The sequence below is a fragment of the Poecilia reticulata genome, linkage group LG1 (assembly GCF_000633615.1).
Source record: "Poecilia reticulata strain Guanapo linkage group LG1, Guppy_female_1.0+MT, whole genome shotgun sequence".
NCBI classification, from domain to species: Eukaryota; Metazoa; Chordata; class Actinopteri; order Cyprinodontiformes; family Poeciliidae; genus Poecilia; species Poecilia reticulata.
In genome coordinates, this window is record NC_024331.1 from 11,817,144 (window position 1) to 11,839,566 (window position 22,423).

General features: G+C 41.7%; 1 protein-coding gene across 1 annotated transcript in view; it reads left to right on the plus strand.

Annotated features, from left to right (window-relative positions):
- The window catches only part of pkd1a (polycystic kidney disease 1a), a 75,758-nt gene that overhangs the window by 41,479 nt on the left and 11,856 nt on the right, over positions 1 to 22,423 (plus strand). The window contains exons 19-44 of the mRNA XM_008410790.2: positions 1,538 to 1,732; positions 1,835 to 2,134; positions 3,658 to 4,097; positions 4,403 to 4,553; positions 6,547 to 6,696; positions 7,374 to 7,514; positions 8,978 to 9,293; positions 9,381 to 9,597; positions 10,181 to 10,340; positions 10,427 to 10,579; positions 10,686 to 10,830; positions 11,007 to 11,345; positions 12,275 to 12,363; positions 12,518 to 12,836; positions 13,658 to 13,829; positions 14,125 to 14,389; positions 14,468 to 14,663; positions 16,417 to 16,587; positions 16,683 to 16,826; positions 16,905 to 17,115; positions 17,689 to 17,815; positions 17,896 to 18,006; positions 18,095 to 18,144; positions 18,786 to 19,003; positions 19,086 to 19,164; positions 19,253 to 19,368. Of these exons, the coding sequence (XP_008409012.1) occupies positions 1,538 to 1,732; positions 1,835 to 2,134; positions 3,658 to 4,097; positions 4,403 to 4,553; positions 6,547 to 6,696; positions 7,374 to 7,514; positions 8,978 to 9,293; positions 9,381 to 9,597; positions 10,181 to 10,340; positions 10,427 to 10,579; positions 10,686 to 10,830; positions 11,007 to 11,345; positions 12,275 to 12,363; positions 12,518 to 12,836; positions 13,658 to 13,829; positions 14,125 to 14,389; positions 14,468 to 14,663; positions 16,417 to 16,587; positions 16,683 to 16,826; positions 16,905 to 17,115; positions 17,689 to 17,815; positions 17,896 to 18,006; positions 18,095 to 18,144; positions 18,786 to 19,003; positions 19,086 to 19,164; positions 19,253 to 19,368 (4,975 nt within the window). The remainder of the gene's footprint in view (positions 1 to 1,537; positions 1,733 to 1,834; positions 2,135 to 3,657; positions 4,098 to 4,402; positions 4,554 to 6,546; positions 6,697 to 7,373; positions 7,515 to 8,977; positions 9,294 to 9,380; positions 9,598 to 10,180; positions 10,341 to 10,426; positions 10,580 to 10,685; positions 10,831 to 11,006; positions 11,346 to 12,274; positions 12,364 to 12,517; positions 12,837 to 13,657; positions 13,830 to 14,124; positions 14,390 to 14,467; positions 14,664 to 16,416; positions 16,588 to 16,682; positions 16,827 to 16,904; positions 17,116 to 17,688; positions 17,816 to 17,895; positions 18,007 to 18,094; positions 18,145 to 18,785; positions 19,004 to 19,085; positions 19,165 to 19,252; positions 19,369 to 22,423) is intronic.

Sequence of the window (22,423 nt, forward strand, 5' to 3'; positions counted from 1 at the left end):
TGCATAATTCCAAGATAGTTTGTTGAGACCCAAGTAATGCTTACATTGTGATTGTCCCAGAATAGACTTTTTTGTCCTTATTAGATCCAAGTAATTTCAGAGGCATCTAAGCAGTCCAGTAATGCATTTATTGTAATTTAAAAATCCCACTCATATCCCTGTGGCAAAATAGAACATGACATTTCATTAACTGTACTTTCCAAACAGATAACGGTGATAGGGGGGCTCCTTTATTTCCCACACCTTGCCAGAGAGTTATACAAATTAGGTCTTTCTGTGCATATCAGAAAACATAAAGCCCTCTTCAATCACCTGACCAGTAGTATTCAGGAACAAGTGGGGGAGAGACTAACTCTGTACAGTCTGTGGAAAATCAGGTCCCTCCTGCTAATTAGGATTCTCATTGAAAAGACTTTTAACTGCTGCACCAGCCAATCCAGTCTCTTGTCTTCTGTGAACATCATTGTAAAGAATGAAAGCGCTGGGATAAGATGAGAACATCGCCAGTTAACATTTTTCCACATTTTACATCCTCCACAGTACTTCAGCCAGAGTTGTTCACTTCAAAGATTCCATTAAGCAAAACTTCATGTAATAGTAGCATTGGGAAAGTTTAACTTAATGGAGGCGTGAAAAACAAGAACGACAGGCCTGTTTCAGATAAACTGCAGGTAGATTAAATAAATTGTGGGTTTATTTTTGTTGACGTTTGGTTTCTGTTTTTCTCATAATTTCCACTGACAACACAGTCTCACCAACTGATGGCAAATACCTGCTTCCCATCTGATCAACAGCTACAAGCCTGTTATTTGAAGATACTTTGGATTTGCTTTGTATAGGATTATTTTAGATAATTCAACTTCAGATTCAATTTGAGTGATTTCCTGATTCCAGTAGCCAGGGCTGGTGACGGCTAGTAAAATGTAATTCATCCTTTTTAGAAAGGAGGTCAGTCATTGTAATTGATTCATAATTTAACAAAGGAGTCGGTTACATTTTCGCATAGGGTCACGTTGGTTTGGAGAGCTTCTCTGTCTCGTCACGTTGAAGGTCTTGTGTACACTTTGGTTACTTTTGCTGACAGTAATATTTATTGGATGATATGAAAGCAAAACCAGAAATGAGGACATGATCAGATTTAACAGCACCAAAATTTGGTTGTCAGACTTCATGCTTGTGACTATTTGAACATTTTCATTTTCAGTTGTAGGAGGAAATTTCAGTTCAGCTTGTGACGTTTAGTCCCTTCCATTTTGTCTTCTTTCCTTCTGTCCTTGTTTACTTCCTTCTTTTCTTCCTTCCTTCCATCCTTACTGTCTTTCTCTCCTTCTTTCTTCCTTCTTTTCTTCCTTCCTTCCATCCTTACTGTCTTTCTCTCCTTCTTTCTTCCTTCTTTTCTTACTGTCCATGTTTGTTTCCTTCCCTCTTCATATAAACGTTAGTTCAAAATGTTGTGGAAGCTGCTCTTGTTTGTGGCTGTGAGTCTAACGGACAATGACTCAAACTAAAGTATTTCTATTTCTTTTTGACACATCAGGTATCCTGTCATAATTACAAACTTCATATAGAAGTTGTGGAGCCGGTGAGTGGGCTTTCCATCCAGGGAGTCACCAAAGCCATCTCCGTGGGCGAGACAAAGTCGTACACGGCCAACATCGAGAAGGGGGATCCCGTTAGTTTCTTGTGGACGTTTGACCTGAATCAAAAGAAGGACACGTTTGTGGGCAAACAGGTTTGACTCCTCACGCTTGAAGCATTCTCAGATTTTAAAATTAGTGTCAGAAACAGCACAGTCAACCCGCCAGAATGTTGACTTTTATCTCAACGACCTCAGGTGCACTTCACTGCAGACAAGCCAGGCCTGTTGATCATCTTTCTGAGGGCTGTAAACATCGTGCAAGATCAGAACATCACCGAGTACATACAAGTGCAGAACCGGATGAGCTCCGCCGAGCTGTACGCGATGCCGCAGGATACTTTTGTCAACAAGACAGTCACCTTGATGGCCCATACTACGCCCACATCCAGCCCAGTGAACTGCCTCTGGGACTTCGGGGACGGTTCTGTGAGAGTCGCCACCAACACCACCGCCACCACTGTGCGCTACAGTCATCCAGGAAACTATCTGGTCCAAGTATGTACATCTCTATGTTATCTCTCCATCGATCACTGAAATGAGACAAAAAAAAACATTCAAACCCCATAATCCTCTCCATATTTTGTCACCTTACAGCCAGAAACATCTTTGAATTTTGAGGGATTTTACTGACAAAGTAGCACTGGATTGTGAAGGGGAAGGAAAAGGAATCAATGTCATTTATATTGAATGGATTTTTAGGTTTTGTACATCACAAATTAACTTGAGTAAAGAAACTTCAACATCAGCAGGAGGAAAAAAATTAAATCCATGCAAAGTTAGATAATTACACAAAATCAGGTTTGATCATTCAAAAGCTATGCCTTTGCGACTTCAGTCTAAAGAATATTCATTCGATTATGAATACAGTGTCAAATCAACCCACTCATTTATCTTTGAAGTTTCCTTTAAACCATTTTTGAGTTGTGGTTTAACTCAAAATTGGCTATTTATTGTTTGCTTAAACAAATGGCACTCTAAGTAGAAATTTATCTTCTTTTATTTTTTGGAATCCTGGTCCATCCAAGTTACCCATAGATAGAACCACAAATTGAATTTTCCTTTTGAAGACTGCCTCTAGGACTTTGTGTATTTCTCTCCAAAATGAAACCACATGAGCTCAATCCCAAAAAATGTGAAAGTGATTTGCTCATGTAGATCCACAGAGTCTCCAACAAGTTGGCCCGACATGAATATTTAGTCTTTTGGGCCGGTGTGCAAAATTAGCCGATCATATTCTTCCAGCTGAATTCCCTCCAGCAGGGGGCTCCACTGTTGCCTACAGATTCCATGTACTTGACGTCACATTACCCTTTGTTTCCATTTTGCTTTTATATGAACTGTGTTAGTTACCTGTACAATTTGCAGCGATTACCAAATATAGCTTAGAGATGTAGCATATAAATTAGATATTCTTATATGCATTTTTGACAATACCAAAAATGTCTTAACTGATATTAGAAACTTTTTGCTTATATTTCTGTCTTCCCCAAAACGTTTCCGATTTGTAAGTATCTAAACTCGGGATAAATTTGTAATCCAAATTTATCCCCAGGGTCCTGGGATCTTGTCACTTTGTCCTCTTTCAACAAAATCCAGTATGTCTTGAGACCTTTTTATGACCAGGATGTGAATGTTGAGTCTGTTACTAATTGCGCATTCAGATGGAAACCTTTGCCTGTTCTGTCAGCTCCAGCTCAAATTGGAAACAGTCCAAACAGAGTCCACTGTGGGATTCAAAATACACCTCATGTTGTTCTGTTTTAAAATAAAATAAAAATAAAAATTACTGGAAAGATCATCGGCCCTCTCGAAGAGAAAACTAAGGTTTTTAACAAAATGACCACTTATTGATTAATCATAAGATCAGTTAACTTTACGTTAACTCATTAATCGATAACTTGCATCCCTAACGTCAACATTTTAATATTTTTTCAAGGTCCTTTTGGAAAGTCATTGATTTCACGGCTACTGAATGGTAAAAACCTTACGTCCTGTCATGCCTGCCTGTTCCCTGCCAGGTGAACTGCAGCAACCTGGTGAGCTTGGTTTTGGCCGAGGTGGAGGTAAACATCAGAGTACTGGAGTGCGAGGAGCCAGAAGTGCAGATCTCTCAGTCCCGCCTGGTGGTCTGGCGCTCCCAGCCCATTTCAGTGGAAGCCAGCATGGACTTGAAGGGCTGCGTGCGCTACGGAGTTCAGTACCTCTGGCAGGTGTTCTCCAAGTCGACCTGCGAAGACGAATTAATGAAAGAGAGACCTCTACTCCCCGCGCTGGATTCTCGGTTTCCTCCCAGCCGAGCCATCCGCCTGCCTGTGGAGGTGGATGTGCGGCGGCTACAGCTGCAGCTGCCAAAGATGGCTTTGGCAGCAGGGAACTACTGCTTAGTGTTTTCTCTGTCGTACGAAGGCGTGCCGCTCCGGAAAGCCGCCTGTCTGCAGCTCAGTATAATGACTGCTAAGTGAGTACAAAATCACACCATTCAAGTTTGTGCTTTTTCGGTTCTTACAGAGAACAAAATCTGCATGACAGAAAGACGAGCTTGGCTCTGTGGCTTGATGATGCTCTTTTGGCTTTCTTGATCACAGGACACTTTAAAAGTGAATACATAAAAACACAGGCAGCAAATTAAGCTAAATTCCTGACCAAACCACATCCATGCACGTATTCATCTGTTGAAATTAAGAATTTCCCATCACTCCTGCAGCAACACGTTTGCAGCTTGTCCGCTGGTTTACTGACATTTTAATTCATCCGTCTTATCAGGTTGAAGCCCATTATTGAAGGAGGAACCCGCCGGGTGTGGTCCAGGACGCGGGACCTGCAGCTCAGTGCAGAGCAATCCTATGACCCCAACATGGACCTAGACAACCAGTCTCTGCTGCGTTACCTCTGGGAGTGTGAAAGCACCTCTAAGGTATCTTACTGACACATCTGGAAGAGTGCTAATTAACCAACAGAACGAAAGCTATGAGCAAGAGTTTTTGGTCTAGTTCAAGTGCAAATATCTTAGTACATTTAAAATAAGACAAAACTAACTTACAGGTAACTTTTTGATAAGATATAGAAACTTGTTTTAAATGGTTCCACTGGCAGATGATTTCACTTTTAACAAGATATTTTTTTGATGTTACACGTGAAATAATCTGCCAGTGAAACTAGTTTTTTTTATTAATCAATATTAAGGAATTATTGGCCTAAAACAAGCCCATGTATCTCACTGAAAAATTACCTTTAAGTTAGATCTGTCTTAATTCAAGTGTACTAAGATATTATAAACTAGACCAAAAACACTTGGTAAGATTTTGTTTTTTTTCATCCATCTCTTCTGTTGCCCGTTGTTCACCTGGCAAATGCTTTCCTTTTGTACATTCATCTTATTTTTTAGTTGTGTGAAACACCAAAGTTTCACACAACTAAAGAGAATCAATTCATGAGACTTCAGATTGTTTAGCAACATCATGTGATCAACATACACACATTTTTGTAAATTACTTGATTTAGCTCTGAAAAAAAGTGAACCTCCAAAATTATAGTTCACTTAAACATCTTTTGTAACTGCAACAGGCAGCATTTTAAACAAAAACTAAAATTACAAGAATCCTCTAAAGTTTTGAAAGGTATTCTTTTTTTTAAAAAAACATCAACGTAAAAATGTGTTGACCTTGGTGACAAAGTTGAGTAATTATGTATATTTCTTGCATCTCGGTTGAAGTGTCCAGTTCCGGATTGCAACGTGAGTTTTGTTGGAAAATAATCATTAAATAAACTAAACTATTCCTTTCAGATTTAGATTTAAAATGAATTTCTTAAATAATGTTAAAGCTGTATCCACTTCTTAATTACATTTTGATAATGAAATGGCATGACAAAAACTTTTCATATTGTTCTCAGTCAAAGGAAATTCTTTATAAACATTTACGGAAATGTTCCTTTAATTGTTTCCACTGGTATTTTAATTATTTAACTTTAGTGCTGAGCTTCAAGTATAAGAGTATATTCCTCAGTGTGACTGCTGTTAATTGTAAATCTGTTACATTAAAACACAGTATTTCACAGTTTAAACGGGAGCTTTGTAAATGTAAAAGGTGAGTTGGATTAAGGCATAGTAAATTTATTCTGGCATCTCTTTGTGCTTTGAATCTTTCATTTAAGCCACAGAAACAACAGATTTGAATTGTCAAACAAGTTGAACTTTTATTTAACTTTAGCTTTTAAGTATGAAGAATAACAAAGCAGAGCTGTGACGGACGGCAAAGCGTGCTTCGGCTAAACTGCTCCCTGCAAAGCAGCATTGACGTCAAACGGAGAAAATATCTGTCAGCGCGTCTCTTGAATGTCCACTGTTGAAGGGGTTTGTGTTGATTTTGTGTTTTTCGCATTCACTGCTGCCCTGGCGGAGGTCGCCGTGACGCATTAGGCTTCAGCAGCAGAAAATGAGACGGGTGCGTCCAGCAGAAGGGAGCTATGTGTCCATTACGTAGATACTGTGTTTCATTTTTAGATGTTGTGAACACTAACGGGTCAAGTGTTCAGTCGGTTTTGCACCAGTGAATGTGCTTTCTTGTAGAGTTGTGAATTTGTACGCGCTGCTCTCTCGATCAGGCATTTATAGGCTTACATAACTGTCTAGAGATAAACTCAGCATTCCTCAGCTCGTGCTTTTGCTCCCCACCCCTGACAATTACACAGTCCACATCAACAGTATCGCGCACATTCGCACGCAGGCGCAAACACACACCAGGCGCGGCTCAGAGAGTTTCAGTACAGCAAGTCAAACCATTATTTCTCAATCCGTAATTCTGCCTCTTCTCTCGCCTTGTCTGTACTCTTGGAGAGTGTTACCTTATCCCAGTCAGTGCTCCTGTTTGTATTGAAACAAACGTAATGAAGCCTTCTTCTGCTCCCAGGGTCCGGAGCACTGCTCCAGCCTGCACTTCAGCCTCGTTACGGATCCGGTGTTGGGAGTCTCCGGCTCGGAGCTGGAGGCAGGCGTGGAATACACCTTCAAACTAACCATCAGCAAAGACGGCATGGCACCAGAGTCCACTACTCAGACTGTGAGTCCACGCAAAACGTCCCCCATGCCGAGTAGCATCAGTTTTATTTTTATGCTGTGATGAGTGATCAATGTATATGGAGGACCAATACTGCCATCTAAAACAATACCTGAGCAAGAAATGTGAAAAAGAAGGATGGGAATAATTATGTTTCATGAAATCTGTTTGGTTAAAAAAAAATAAAAAATCCAAAAGAAGTATAAAAGAGGAGAAAATATATTGATGTTTAAGAGATAAAAGAAGAGTAAAATCATTATAAAATTATATGTTTAGGGGTGAAAAACATGTTTTAAATGTATTTGGGTAGCAATTAATATGGAAGAAAAAAGGGTGTGTGATAAATAAACAAAAAGAAAACTATACCATTCAAGAAAAACGTGACCAGAAACTGTTGGACTAAATAAAAAATAAGCATAGAAGCACAGAAATAAATTGGGAAACTTAAAAATTGAAATAGAAACATACATTTAAACCTAATTCATTGATCAATTGTTATGTAAATCTTTTCATTGTTTTGTTGCGTTTAATGACACACTTATTTATTTCTAAGTCATTCATTCCTAATTATGGTACGAGTGGTCCTCCATAAAATATGAACCTTTATCCACGTAAAAGTAGAAAATCTGTGCTTTGATAAACCAAATTTTCTGACTGCGATCGCTCTGAATTTACAACAGGTGCTTGTGCAGAGCGGCGACATTCCCATGGTGTATCTGGAGTGTGTGTCCTGTAAGGCCCAGTCCATTTACGAGGTCAGCCAGAACTCGTTTGTCTCCCTTAAAGGAACCTGCACCAACTGCCAGGGCTCTCAACGAGGGGTAAATGCACACACACACACACACACACGCACACACATGTCAATTGACGGCACTGTGTTTCCATGTCCTGTCAGAGTGAAGTCAGCGTTTCCAGGTCCTTCTCTTCCTTCTTACGTCTTCTCTTTGGATTTTTGTGCAGATGTGTGTTTGTGTGTGAGAGGTAAATGAGGTCATTGTAATCCTGAGTGGAGCCAGAGAAGATGTTGTGTCCAAACTAACGCAAGGAAACCATTGGTCGAGTTGCTGGAGGTCAGGCGGTCCAAACCAGCTGGCTGCTGTCGGCTGCACACTAACATGGGTCAATTCTTAAACGCAGCTTTGGTTTCTGTTCTGTAGAGGAAAAAAAAAAAAAAACTGCATTTGTTGTTGTTGGCATAAGTCTGAATCAGCCTGGATGTTAAACCGATCTGTTTTCTCACGGGCTCTGTGTCTCACTGGGTTCCTACAAAGTCTTGAAAAGTAATACAACATGATTGGCGTATTTCCCACCATTGAGTTATGATGGAAGCATAAAATATTAGATTGTATTGACAGTATTTAGCCCATATATACTCTTAAATGGTGCATCCATTCACTGATGTTTCCAAACGCAGGTGTTTATTCAGCCAACCCTTCAATAACTCAAAACATTTGCAACTTTCTACTCACTGTTCAACAATTTAAAGAGAAAAAAGTTGTAACTTTTACCCATTTTTAATTAATAATAATTATAGTCTTTATTAACCACAGATGTGGAAACTTGCCTCTGGCTTCACATGGTGGTTAAAAAAAATATAAAACACCCACAACACGTAATAGGAACAAAACCACAATAACGTCACAGAGATTCCTGGGATAAATGAGTTCTCGTAAATGTTCTTGGTTTCTCTTAGAGGGAAGCTTAACAAATTCCTTAAACTGTGGATGACCTAAGTCAGCTCAATTCATTTTTATTCATACAGACCAAATTTACAGCAAATGTCATCTCAAGCCACTTTATAAAAAAAAATATTTTTAATTCATTCACTCTTACATTCCAGTTGATCCCAGTTATCAAACAGTACAGTAAGCTCAGTTCACTTGTCAAAGTTGTTTGAAAAGTTTCTACTTTCTTGGACCTTTTTTGCCTTTTGTGCAAATCTCCCAGCATCCTTTGCTCAGAGAGAAGGGTGACAATGTGTTTATTGCTTAAATATTGTTAAACTATTCCTTAAATCTGTAACATGTGAAAGCATTGCCTTTTATTAATCAGCTTATAAACCACCCACGCAGATTCCCCCCCCCACCCATATGAGTCACTCACATAGCTCACTGCTTGCTTCTGTCACTTCTGCTTCCAAATATTTGGTTTATATCAATTTGCTCGTAGCAATCTGATCGTCAAGAAAACATCTGAAAAGAATATTTTTACGTCTTGCAGTAAGATTTTCATTATAATTTTGAGGAGTTGGCCAACATTTCTTGTGCCGCTAATGTTTGTCCAGCGCTGGAACRCCATGACGCTGCACAACGAGACTCTGGTCCTGGACTCGTCCTCCACCACCACTGGGAGCGACGGCATGAACCTGGTGCTGCGGCAGGGAGTCCTGAGGGACAAAGACTCCTACATCTTCACGCTGCATGTGACTGACAGCAGTCTGGACGGTGAGGGAGCTGCGTCCATCATACTGCACCACAACATGCCCCCAGAAGGCGGGGAGTGTCACCTGACAGGAGCAGGGGAGGCGGGAGTGCTCTACGGGGACGGAGACGGCTGGAGGATCCGGACGCTGCTGGACCGGGTGCATTTCAACTGCTCAGGTAGGACTGACATTGACATCTACCTGGTTTTTCACCATTTAGTGTTATATAGCCCAGTAAATATCCTATCGTTCTCTGTGTGCACAGGGTACAGTGATCTGGGCGTCTCAGAAACCCCGTTCCTGTACAGCCTGCTGGTGACGCGCTGCAGAGAGGATTACTGCGAGGATTTCTGCATTTACAAAGGCAGCAACCCGGACCACTCAGCCTTCCTGCCCCCGGGCTTCCGCTCAGCTCGACACCGCGTGTCTGTGTCCATCACAGTGGAGGACCACCAGGGTGCTGCCAACCTCGCACTTAACAAGTAACTGCTACTTACGTTACGGTTTTTAGACTGGGGTGATGTGCTCTACCTTCCTGGTTTTAGTGAGAACACAAGCAGCAGTGTTCTGGGTCAGCTGCAGCTGTCTGATTGATTTTTTTAAGCAGACATGTAAAGACGGTGTTCTAGTAATCAATGGGACTAAAGATAAACGTCCTAGAATCCTAGAAATGCTCTTCAGGTGATAGAAAACTGACTTTGTATCTGTCTTTATGTGTCAGAGTATATCCCTCCCCCCAGATTTCAAACCTGATCTCCAGTTTCACGGTGTAATAACTGAAGCTGCGCGCTGACTCTAGATTGGTCCAAAGATAATAACTTCAGTTTTGTTTCTGTTCAGGTTCAATCAAGCCAAACCAACTGTTGATAGATATTTATTAGAGTCACGTAACCATGAGTACAATATAGAAATTTCATTAGATCTCAAATGGAAACAAAACGTCTGTGACAGAACTAAAGACTCCTTTGGCCTAAACTACTAAACTAGGTGAAGGAATGAAGGAATGAAATGGCGAGCCTGAAGCCTACACTCATTAGCATCGGTGTGTTCTGTGTTTTCATCCAGGACCATTGAGGTTGTGCTGCCAGATCTTCCTCCTGAGTACAGCAGCCTTCCTCACTGGCTGTCTGAGATCACCGACAGCAAGTTGAAGAGGCTGCTAGAGCAGGGAGACTCCCAGAGGGTCAGAGAGTTATCGCTGGCTCTCATTACGGTGCTGAATGAGGTAAGGAACGCCCGTCCACCCAGAACTCCTCGACACGCCGGTATGCCCGACCACAACGTGCGTGTCTGCGCTTTGCTTTCCATTAGTACGAACAAACCAGGGAGTCTTCACGAGTGTCCCGAGACGAGCGCGACTACAGAGTCCGAGTCCGCAGCAACATCACGAGAGCGCTGACTGCTCTCGACCTGAACACCGTCAGCGACATCCAGCAGACGTCTGCCGCCTTGGCACAATGCACGGTGGGCTGCATGAGATTAGACGGGCATGGGAAGAATGAAAAAGAGTAAGAATGAATAGAGGAGGAAAAATTGTAGTTTCCCGTTTGCTTTTTTTTTTTTTTTTTAGGCTGTGAGTCGCGAGTTTATCTGCGAGGAATGTCAGAACAGCACCCTAAACAAGCTGGAGTCAATGCTGGAGATTCTGCAGACGGACACCAAGCAAGGCACGGTGCCCCCGACAGAGATAGCCGATAACATCCTAAACATCATGGGTGAGTGAGAGGTTAAGTCTAAAGAGATTTTGTTTTTCAGGAATCATTTCAATAAAATAATAATATTGCAGTAAAAGTCTGAAGAGATCGCTACGAAGAATCCAAAGGAACCATGTGGAAGAAGCTGCCCTGGTCAGCTGGGATTGCTTGACCTATCTAGTTTTTTCTCTCATCAGGTGATCTGATCCATCAGGTCAGCCAGTCGGCCTCCCATTTTAACTTCCAGCCCGGCTATGTGGACTCTCCTTCTCCCTCCTCCACCTCCTCCTCCTCATCATCGTCGTCTGTTGATCATGATAACACCCTGATGGACGCCCCGGCCTCCTCCCTGGAGCCTCATCCTCTGCGCGTGGCGGCGAAGGCCTACAGCCTGTCCTCCGTCCTCATGCTGATCCTCATGCACGCCCGGGTGCTCAACGAGGAGCCGCTCGTCCTCAGAGGGGCCGAGATAGCCGCCACAGGAAAACTGGCTGACCCCCAGAGTCTCCTCTGCTACCATGGCAACAGCAGTCCAGGTTTGCTTGTGTTTTAAGTCTGTTAGGAACGTGCGATCGGGCTGAATTAATATTTTTAAAAAATAAATACTAGAAGACTATTCATAAAAATAAAATTAATGTGTGTAGTTTGGTATGTGATTGTCAATTTTTTTAGATATAAAATTGTAATTATTTATCACTTGCATTTTACTTATTTCTGTATGAAAACCATCAGCACAAAATTACTAAGAAGAATTTAATTATTTTCATCAGTAAGGTTAACAATATTGAATAATCGAAAAAGTGTAACCAATGTTTGGTTTTAAATGCCATAATCCCCCCACTAATTTCCACACTTTTCCGAGTGTTTCTAATGTTTTGTCACATAACAAACACAAACTAAATACGTCCTGCAATAGGATTTTGTCATCCACTCAGTTTATTTAAATAGCGCCAACTTCACAACAAATGTCACCATAAGACAGAGATCTAAATTATACCTAGGACTAAAGCACTGCTGCAGAGAAACACATAATACAATAGTTACAGTAAAGCGCAAAGTTAGTTTACTGTGTTAATACCTAAATGCAAAATGTTTGCAGTTTGGGCTTAATTACTGCTCTGACTGTGTTGTTCTGTCAGCAAACGGCTTAGCAATTAATCAATTGCTAAATTAGTTGACGATTATTTAAATAATCCATTCATCACGATTAATCCGATTAATCGTTTCAGCCCTACTCTCTACCTTATAGACAAGATTGTTGAATTTTTGAAAGCTAGCAGTGAGAAATCCTGGTTCATGTTTGAGACGAGCCATGTAGGCAAAGGTGACAAACGTGGATGAATGACATCCGGTCAGATCACACCAAAAACAAAAGCTTTCTGCTTATCTTTACATCCGGTTCTAGAGATGCTCTACATACTCCTTGTGACCAGACATTCCCACTGATCCTTTCCTGTTCTTCCAGAATGTGAGCGGTTCTCCATCCCTCGAGCTTTCAACCAAAGTCTCGGCAGAGCTGCGGTAGGAAACAGCATCTTGCAGCTACTTTTTCAGGTAATATCACCAAATGATGAAAACTACTGAGTTATGTTCAAGATGAACAGTGTCTTTAGAGCAAGACGTCATAATCATGTTGACAGAGTGTTTGACTACTTTTGAAGTTTCACTTTGCCTCCGCTCTTCTCCTCCATCTCCCGTTTCCCCCCAGGTCGAGTCCAACCCCTTCCCTTTCAACTACATCTCCAATTATGCCGTCTCCACCGAGGTGGCGTCCATGGAGTTTCGCACCGAAAACGGCACCCATATCCCCATCTCTGGGCTCGACGACAGCATGGCCATCACAGTTGCCATTAGCAACAGCAGCAGCAGTGGGGAAGCGGGCGCCGAAGGTCCTGGGGTTGCTGGAGTCCCCTCGGCTGCAGCGGTAAACGTCAGCCGCTGCGATTCGGTGGTGGTCAAGGTCAGCGCAGGAAACGGCAACAGACAGGCGGGTCTGTTTGTCCAGCTCAACTTCACTTCTATCGAAGGTGAGCAATGACTTACCGTGCAGAAACAAAGCAACATAGTGAAGCTTTTATAAGCTAGATTCACCTTTGTATTAAAATGAAGGAGCACATTTGGCCAGAATATGAAAGCAGAAATAATTTTTTTGTTTGTTGTTTTTCATTGTTTTGTTGTTTTTCTGTCACTATGTGCCCAAACTGCAGTTTTCCTTTATGGATAAATAAATAGTAATTATATGTTTCTCTACATTTTGTGCTTTCATTTTAGTTTCATAGTAAGTGGGATCTCAAATATCCAGGACTTACTAAAAAAAATTATTCCAGTAAACTTGACTTAAGCCAGTTTTTGCAGGAAAAGAGACAACTTTTTCTGTTTCATAAAAATATAGTCCATTTTGTTAATTGTTGAGGAAGCAAAAATAACATATTTTACTAAATATTTTGTGTATTTTTGACTTTACAAAAATGTGCACACAAGAACCTTATACTCAGCAATTATTGGTCCATTAGACCTTACTCAGCTGTTTTCTGTGAAATTAAACAACTTGACTGAGTATCCAAAAGCACTTTTATTTAAATAGTGTTTGGCTCATTGTGACTTGATGCATTATTTTTACAGTCTTTAATTTTTTGTGCGTTTTAGACATGAGTGTTTTTACAGTTTTATGTCTTGACTTCTATTGCTTGATTTGTCTTGTTTTTGTAAAGCACTTTAGGTAAACACGTTATTTTAAATGTGCTGTGTTAACAAATTGGACTAATTTGGGTATCGATAATAATTCGATTTTCTTCTCATTTCTGTCAGTATTTTTGATTGCATGGTTGCACTTGTTTTCCCTTCTCAGATGCAAACAATAACAACGAAGATGAAAAAGTGGAGGAGGAGCCGTTCCTGACCGCCTACCTCCATTCCCATGAGGAACCCAACGAGTTCAACTGCACAGACAGGAAGCGCATCACTCTCAGTATGACCAGAGGGCACGACCACAGGAAGTACACCTTCTTCCTGTCACCAGAGTAAGAGTCTCTGAACCTAATCCTCATCTGAATTAGGTTGTGTTTCTGAACTCTTCCACAAAAAAAGAGAAACTTTGATGTTGGTTCTTTTAGTGAAGCCAGAATTTTCTCTGATAGAAAAGGCAACAACTAAAAGGAAACATATTGCTGCCATATTTTGGCGTTACATTTGAAATATGGTATCCTATGTTTGACAGCTTGCAACAGACAAGCATATCTCCATGTATTGCTCACTCCTTGATTCTTAGCATTGATTTTTGATCTTTTCTGATAAATTTGCATTTGTTTTGACCAGATCCTACGACACCACTCAGGATTACTTCATCAACGTCAGCACGCCGTGTGGCCCTGATTCTCAGCCCGCCCGTGTTCGCCTGGAGGTCGGGGTGTTTGCCGCTCTGTGTCAGTACTTCAGCGAGGCCGAGAAGCAGTGGAGGACAGATGGGATGGTGCCGCTGGCAGAGACCAACTTCAGCAGAACCGTCTGCCGCACCAGACACCTCACATCGTTTGCCGCGGGCCTGTTTGTGCCGACCAACGCCGTTAGCTTTAAAATGCCAGTCAGTACCACCAAATAAAAACAAACAAGCTTTTTAGAAACGTGTTAAAGATGCAACCCGCCTTGTTTTATGTTTTAGGAGCGTTCAGGTCCACCAAGCCTGATTGTGCTGCTGGTGTGCATACTGGGCTTGCTCAGCTACGTTGTGGCAGCAGCCATCTTGCACAAGTTGGACCAGCTGGATCTTCGCCGAGCGGGTGTGGTTCCACTCTGCGGCCAGAACGGGAGCTTCAAATACGAGATCCAGGTCAAAACCGGCTGGAGCCGAGGGGCAGGTGAGGCAGAAAATCGTTCCTGCTAAAACAGCTCAGTATTCATAAATAAAACTTTATTCATAGATATCAGTGCTGGTCAGAAGTAGCATACAATTGACATGACGCCGGCTCAGCTCCCTAGCGGAAGTAGAGCTGTCCTCCGACAAGCCAACTGTTATTATGGCAGACTAGCAGACCTCAATATGTTACCTGAGACATTTTTGTCTTATAAGCCAACACTGAGGCAAAGACGGCAGGCAAGAACATTCTCTAGTTAGTCCTATGTCACGTCTATAAGGTTATTAGTGGGAAATAACGGATGTGAGTGTGAACGCTGTGGGACGCACTTTGCACGTTCAAAATGGGTGAGTAATGGAGTAATGACTTAAATAATACGTTCTGGGTAACGGCTGCCGGGAATGCATATAACCCACTGACAACTGGGACCGTGATTATCTATTATTTTCCTCCAAATCTCTCTGGCCCCAGCGTGTTTTCTATGATACATGGTGTCAATATTGAGTACTGTATTTGGAACGCTGATTGGTCAGTTGCTGACAAATGCCCTGGAATGATTGGGGGAGGATTGCTTTATGCCAGCATGGGGGCGGAGCCAGCGTCATAGGAGAGCATTGAAATTGTATACACTAATTTTAGCACACTGAATGGAATAAGTCCATGTTAGTCAACAGGGTTATAATTCTCCACATACCATTGAGTACAGGTTGGCTAAGTTTACCATTGATGCTAATTTTTAGCATCAGAACCCCTGATTTGGGTCCAACCAACAGGACCTGTTTGAATTTCTTCCGAAATTTTCTAGTAGTACTTGTTATTCATTTGGTGTTAAGAGATGAGGGGTTTTATTCTGGTAACGAACTGCCACGAAGTATTAATCAGATTTTTACTTTGTCTGTTTTCTATTATATGTTCTACCAATAACAAAATTTTTTTTTACACTTTTCTGCAAAATTCACCAACTGCACAATTCTTAGATGGTTAAAGATAGGTAGTATTTCAAAAGAGCAAAGGAAATGTTATGTTTTTTGAACAATAACAATATTTGTTGTTGATCTGTTGCTAAGAGATGATAGCATTTTCTGCTAACCAAGTGCCACGAAGTAAACAACAGATTTTTACTTTAGCTAAATTTACCATCTGTGAACTTCTTGTGTCTAGGATAAGCAGTATTTCAAAAGAGCTTATGTTTTATAAACAATAATAGTACTTGTTATTCATTTGGTGTTAAGAGATAAGCAGGGTTTTTTTCTGGTAACGATTTGCCACGAAGTATAAATAAGATTTTTACTTTTGTGTTGAATGACTGTTTTATATTATCAATGACAAAAAAAAAATGTTTCACTTTTCCTCAAAATTCACCAACTGCACAATTCATAAGTAGTATTTCAAAAGAGCATAGGAAATCTTATGTATTTTGAAAAATAACAATATTTGTTGTTAATCTGTTGCTAAGAGATGAGTGCATTTTCTGGTATAAAAGTGCTACGAAATAAACATCTGATTATTAACTGATTAAGGGAAATTTCACAACAAATTAAAACTTGTGCACACAAGTCTCACTTTGAAAAATGAGTAAACCTCTGATCATCACTGCCCAGAGGTTTACTGGCCAGTAAACCTCTGGCCATTACTGGCCAGGTTTACTGGCCAGTAATGGCCAGTAAACCTGGCCATTACTGGCGTTACTAACTGGTGTTACTAAAATAGTACAAATTGCACTATTTTAGTAACGTCCCCTTTTCTGTCCGTACAGGTACAACTGCTCACGTAGGAATTAGCCTGTACGGACGTGAGTGCCGCAGCGGACACCGCCATCTTGACAGCAAAGGAGCGTTCACACGCAATGCTCTCGATATCTTTCATATCGCCACGGACACCAGCCTGGGCAGCGTGTGGAAGATCCGCATTTGGCACGACAACAAAGGTGAAGAAGAAGAAGGTTTCTGTTTAAATGTCACTCCATCATTAAAACCTGTTTTATGAATCTGTTGTAAACGTTACTCACTGCTGCCCCCGCAGGCCTGTCTCCGGCGTGGAGGCCGCAGTACGTGTTGGTCAAAGACCTGCAGATTGAAAGCAGCTACTACTTCCTGGTTGAGGAGTGGCTGTCAGTCGACAATGAGAGAACCGGTGGACGAGTGGAGATCGAAGTGGAGGCCACGGGTGAGTACCGGACATCTAAAAACGCTGCTTGGCGTCGTCGGTGTGCTCACGTGAACGTATTTGTTCCTGTTCTCCCAGAGGAGGCTGCGCTTCGTCGCCTGCCTCGACTCCTGAGGTCCGAGCTGCAGAGGGCGCTGTGCGAGAGTCACCTTTGGCTGTCTCTGTGGGAGAGGCCCCCCCGCAGCCCCTTCACCCGCCTGCAGAGAGCCACATGCTGTGCTGTGCTGCTGCAAATCATCCTGCTGGCAAACACCCTGTGGTACAGTATCGTAGTGGACAAAAGGTACAGGTGTGTGAGATTTCCATCCTGTTAAAATTGTGCAGCAAACGTTTTCACCTTTTATGCTACAGCCACAAACTTCAGTTCATTTTACTGGGATGTTGTGAAATATATCAATAGACAAAATAATTAAGTGGAAGAAAACAAATCAAAATCTGAAAACTCTATTATACCGACACCCCTAAATGAAATCCAGTGCAATTAGTTAAAATTCAGAAGTCACTTCAGCAGATTATAACGGTGTGTGACTAACTTAATTTCATTGCAAATCCATGTTTTCATCAACGACCTCGGATGTTTGTTATAGAATATTAGTGAACAAGCAGCATCATAAAGACCAAGGAGCACAGCAGACATGACAGCTTGCCAGATGATACATGTTTCAGAAAAGTGACATTCAAAACTCAGGAGGCCTTGATGCAAATTTGTGGCGAAACTTTCCAGACTTTTATTTGTATAAAACCATATATTGTTTTCTATGATTTCTGTAAAAAAAAAAAAGTTTGAGGCTGTAAGTATGAAAAGTTCAAGGGGCTGATGTGGAAACGCGTTTACACCCGTTGATTTCATTTCGTCCCGCAGCCAGAGGGCGGTCTCCCAGCATTCCTCGCTGAGCGGAGAGACACTGGCAGCCGGTGTGGTGGCCTGTCTGACCGTCTACCCCCTCTACCTGCTGGTCTTCACTGTGTTCAGAATGAGCCGCAGCAAGGTGCCGCACCGCTAACCGCGTTCCTGTTCCCTGCTTCGACACAGAAAGCTCAGAGTTGACGTGTTTGCGTGTGTCTCCAGTCTGTGACCGTGGAGCAGGTGTCGTCACAAGTGGATCAGGAGTCGGTTGAAATCGACGACCTCCTGGAAGACTCTATGGGAGGAAGTTCTTTCCTCTTTTTCAACGGAGAGGTGAGGTTTACTCCGAAGCTCAGAAGTTTATCGAATAGAAAACTGTTTTATCGGTGCGTTAGTCTGTCTGTACGTCTCTGTTCCTCAGACCAACTCAGAGGCAACAAACGTGGATCTGCCGTCTCCGTCTATCAAGAGGTGAACTAATCTTCGCTGCCTGTTTTAAGACTGTGTTGCTCAGAGAGGTCACGAAAAAGCAAACTTTAAAGAAAATGAAAGGAAAGAAAGAAGACTGCTTTCTTAGAAAAAATTGACTGTACTGGTGAAAATATTTTTATAATATCCATTTAATATGAGATGAACAAAACCTTTTCTTACAGTCACCACTCAACTTTCTCAAGGCTGTTTGATCAACACTTTTCATCGAAGAGATGCTCTGTGTTTCAGAGAAACTCAGGCCTAGTCCCTCATATATCTGAATAGTTCTGGAAACTAATAAACTCTTATGCATTTTGGCCTTTGATCCACACAAAAACTGTTTAATGTCACTGTACTATTTATAAAAATTCAGACCAACGGGGAGATTTGAGAAAGCTTTGTGTTTGTGTGTATTGATGGGAAAACAGAGATTTGGAGTCATCCACATTATGGTCTGTGACAAATAATGTGCAAATATATGGGTTTGGCATGTTTAAACATTTGTGCGGCTTCATGTGGATGAAGGCTTTTCTGAAACCGATCACGTGTGTGCAATATTTTCTAAATGATGTGGTGGCGATATTTGTGGTTTCATGTGGCCTCGGTGTTGCTCTCTAATCGTCTTCTGCTGCTCTTCTTAGTGAGGACACCTGGGACATGCCAGAGGAGGACACGGATGACCGGGACTGGCCGGAGCTGATGAGTGAAGAATCGGTGATGGGAGGGGCCGGACACGGGGCGGGGATGCCCAGGTTGAAGAGGGTGAAAGGGAGCAGGTACCTGGGGGACGACATGACCCTTAACCCCGAGGAGGATGAAGGATCCGATCCGCAACACACCAAACATTTCACCTCATCAGGTAGCCGCAGCTTGAAGGGCGTAATGTCAGATCAGACACTTCAGAGGTCACGGCATTGACCTTGTGCTGCTTCCTATTACAGATGAGGATCTGATCAAACACATCCTGGAAGACGGGCAAAACTTCTTTCCTCAGGCAGACGAGAGCGAGATGGCCGATCTGTATGTTATTCTTCTCTTATTTGGTAACATTTTGGCGAACAAGAACAATTTGCTGGTGTTTGAGTTAAATCTATGACTTCTACTTTAGGTCAAGTATTTTTGGGGACAAGACAGAAGTGATTCTCCTTCAGAAACTCGGTGAACCTCTTAATCTAGAATCCATCAGGAGGGATCCACCGAAAGCAGCTTTCACCTCAAACACAGGTCTGTTTCACAAAGTGTGTGTAATTCTAACCCCACTTTATCTCTGGAAAATTACAAGTATTTCAGAGCTGAAACAATTAATCGTGATCAGGGCCACCGCCAGGAATCTTGGGCCCCATGATAAAAATTAGATTGCCTTCTTCCCCTCTCCCCCCCGTGCAGCTGCTGTTACAATTTTTTGAGTCTATTTGACCCACAAAAAGCGTCACAATTTCAAAGGCTTGCAACTTTCTTTCTTTGGTCCATTACTGATTCTAGGACAATATTTACTGCTCATGAATTTTACATACAACAGTCCACATATAGTATGCAAGTAGGTTGCTTAATTTTTTCTGTTACCGAAATGTCTCTCCCCACCAGCAACAGTCAAAGGCAACATGCAAAGTACACATAAAGCAATCCAGACTAAATGTGCTAATGCGGAAAAACAACATGGAAAATAGTTTATCTGCGCTCATTGGTAACTATGCTAACCAGACTGAACATTTACAAAAGACTATGCTAGTTGCAGCATAGCACAGAGCGAGGGGAGGGAGGATGAGCAGCCGCATAAGATTGTTTTTGACAGCGCTAAAACCTGCCTCCTGCCTCTGATTGGTTGTTTCTAGCACAGGGAGAAGGCAGAGGAAATAGATTTTTCACAGATTATCTCTCATACCATACTGTCACAACATGACAGTTTTAACAAATATGTAAAAAAATATTTTTTTAAATAGTTACATACTGCAGCTTCAATTTCACTTAGGAGAGGACGGGTCAGAAGGGACGTGGGTTAGAGCTGCTGCTGACTGACTCGCCTGTTGTTAAGTGGTAAAAGGTACAAGGGACAAGTTAAATATATGAATATGTTGGTAATTTATTTCCTTAATTCATTAATTGCTAGTGAAATGGAGGCAAACAGTAGTTTGTAGCATAGTTTGTAACTATGCTCAGTGGTTGATAATCTCACAGTCTACTCACCTCTCTCGGAGAAAAACTGGGTTACAAATTGACACTCTTGTCTTTTTCTCTCTTACCTCTCAATTTTTTGGAAAACATGATTTTCTAAATTCTTTTAGTAGCAAAATAACCGCCACACTCGTTCTTGTCTTGTACTGACTGCCGCTGAAAAGGTCACTCTCAAGCACTCCAAGCAGGAACGAACCATTTCATGCAGATCAGTGCAAATATGGATGTGTGCTTTTTGGTCTGGAAGTGATAACATTTAATTTTTACTGATAAAAACAATTTTAGAAAACACAATATAATTAATTTTGTAATTGACAGGGTCCCATTTTATTTAATTTCTGTGAAAAGAAATTGTGGGGGGCCTTTTGTTGGTCAGGGGCCCTTGGAATTGTCCTAACTTTTCCCCCCACCCCTGTGTAGCATAACTTATTTTATCATTCAGTTTTGAACAGTGCCTAGGCTAGCTACGCTGACAACATGCTACCCAAAGTCAAAACAACAAGTTTATGGAGAGTAACTATGGCAACCAGTGACAGTTAAAAAGCCCACTGACACTTTCTGCAGTCAGGTTGCTGTGTTAATAAAAAATCCATCAGACAAGCCAGCTCTGTATGCACCTGAGGAGCTCAAGAAGTCTGCTGAAAGTATCGAACAGCAGGACTCTTCAGTGGTGACTGAAAATGAATCGAGCACCAAAGCCCTGGAGACGGTGGATCAAAAAGGGGGCAGACAGTCACCAGAAAGAGAGTCCAAGGTACCAGTTAAAACCTGGTCGGAGGAACACATCCCTGTTGACCAACAGATTTTATATATATATATGTACAATTTTACATGTATTTATACAATTTTATTAAATTTCTATAAAACAAAATTGAGGGCCCCCTGTTGGTCAGAAGTCCTTGTAATTGTCCTAACTTTTTCCCCTATACCAGTGGTCCACAAACTTTTTCTTGTGAGGGCCACATAACTTTTCCCGTCTCTGGTGGGGGGCCGGAGTCAGTTTGTAACAGAAAAAGTGTGACGATTGCAGGAGTGCCTAAATGCAAAAATATATTGTTTTCCAGAAAGCACAATCAAATAACTCTCTGGGTTCTTCACAGAAAAAATCCAGGAAGGATTATAGTCCGTATTTTCCGAACTATGAGCCACACCGGACTATAAGCCTCAACCCCAAAGTTTTTTTTTTGTCTTTTTTAAACCAGTAAACGTACACATCTAAGCCTCAGATATCTGCCGGTTTTCCACAACGATGCAGCAGAGGGGGGCGGACACCCAAAATCTGAGTCATAACAGGTCAATTGAATATCACATTTATTATGGTTGAAAAAGAAAAAGTTGCCAAGATTAGATTTAACAGAACTGATTACGGTCGTTTCCGAACGGTAACTGTACAGTAACACGTGCTAAATCAGTGGTCCCAACCTGTTTATTACCGCGGACCGTCAAGACTTGGATATTTTGTTGCGCCCGGGGGAGAGGGATGAACAGTCGGATAAGGCTTCTGCATGTTGGTGTTCCCACTAAATACTGAATATGACCTATTTGGATTGTCTTGGCCCTTTTATCRCAGCCTGTGGGGTTTTCCCTGACTGGGAACGAGAATACGGCCTGTTGAATGTGACAGGTAGCCAATCAGAAAGCACGGTGACGTCAGAACAGAGGGGAATCCCAAACAGCTGACATATCGAGCAACTGAGTCCAGTGGATATCGGAGATATGTGGAAATGTTTATTATTAAATCTAAAAGGTAATTATTATGTTTATTCAGTTAAAAATGTTAACTATGAAAAAACATTCACCTCCAAATCATAGTGCAGCAAATAAAGCGGCTGCTCCGTCGTCTTTCATCTATCGCCTTTTCTTTTTATTACATCCTTTATCTCTTAAGATGACTCCACAAACTATCTCTATTGCTTCTACATTGTCATCCGTGTTTGGTTATTCTAAATTCCCGCTATGTTGGGGCTTTTACTGGATTATCCTCTGGAATCGGGATGTTCGTGACTGGAATCGGTTCGTGTTGCTCCTGCCTTGGACACACGAACCAATCGAACCTGTTAGACTTTATCAGCTCTGTGATCACAGAGGTTTGGAGAATCGGCCGACA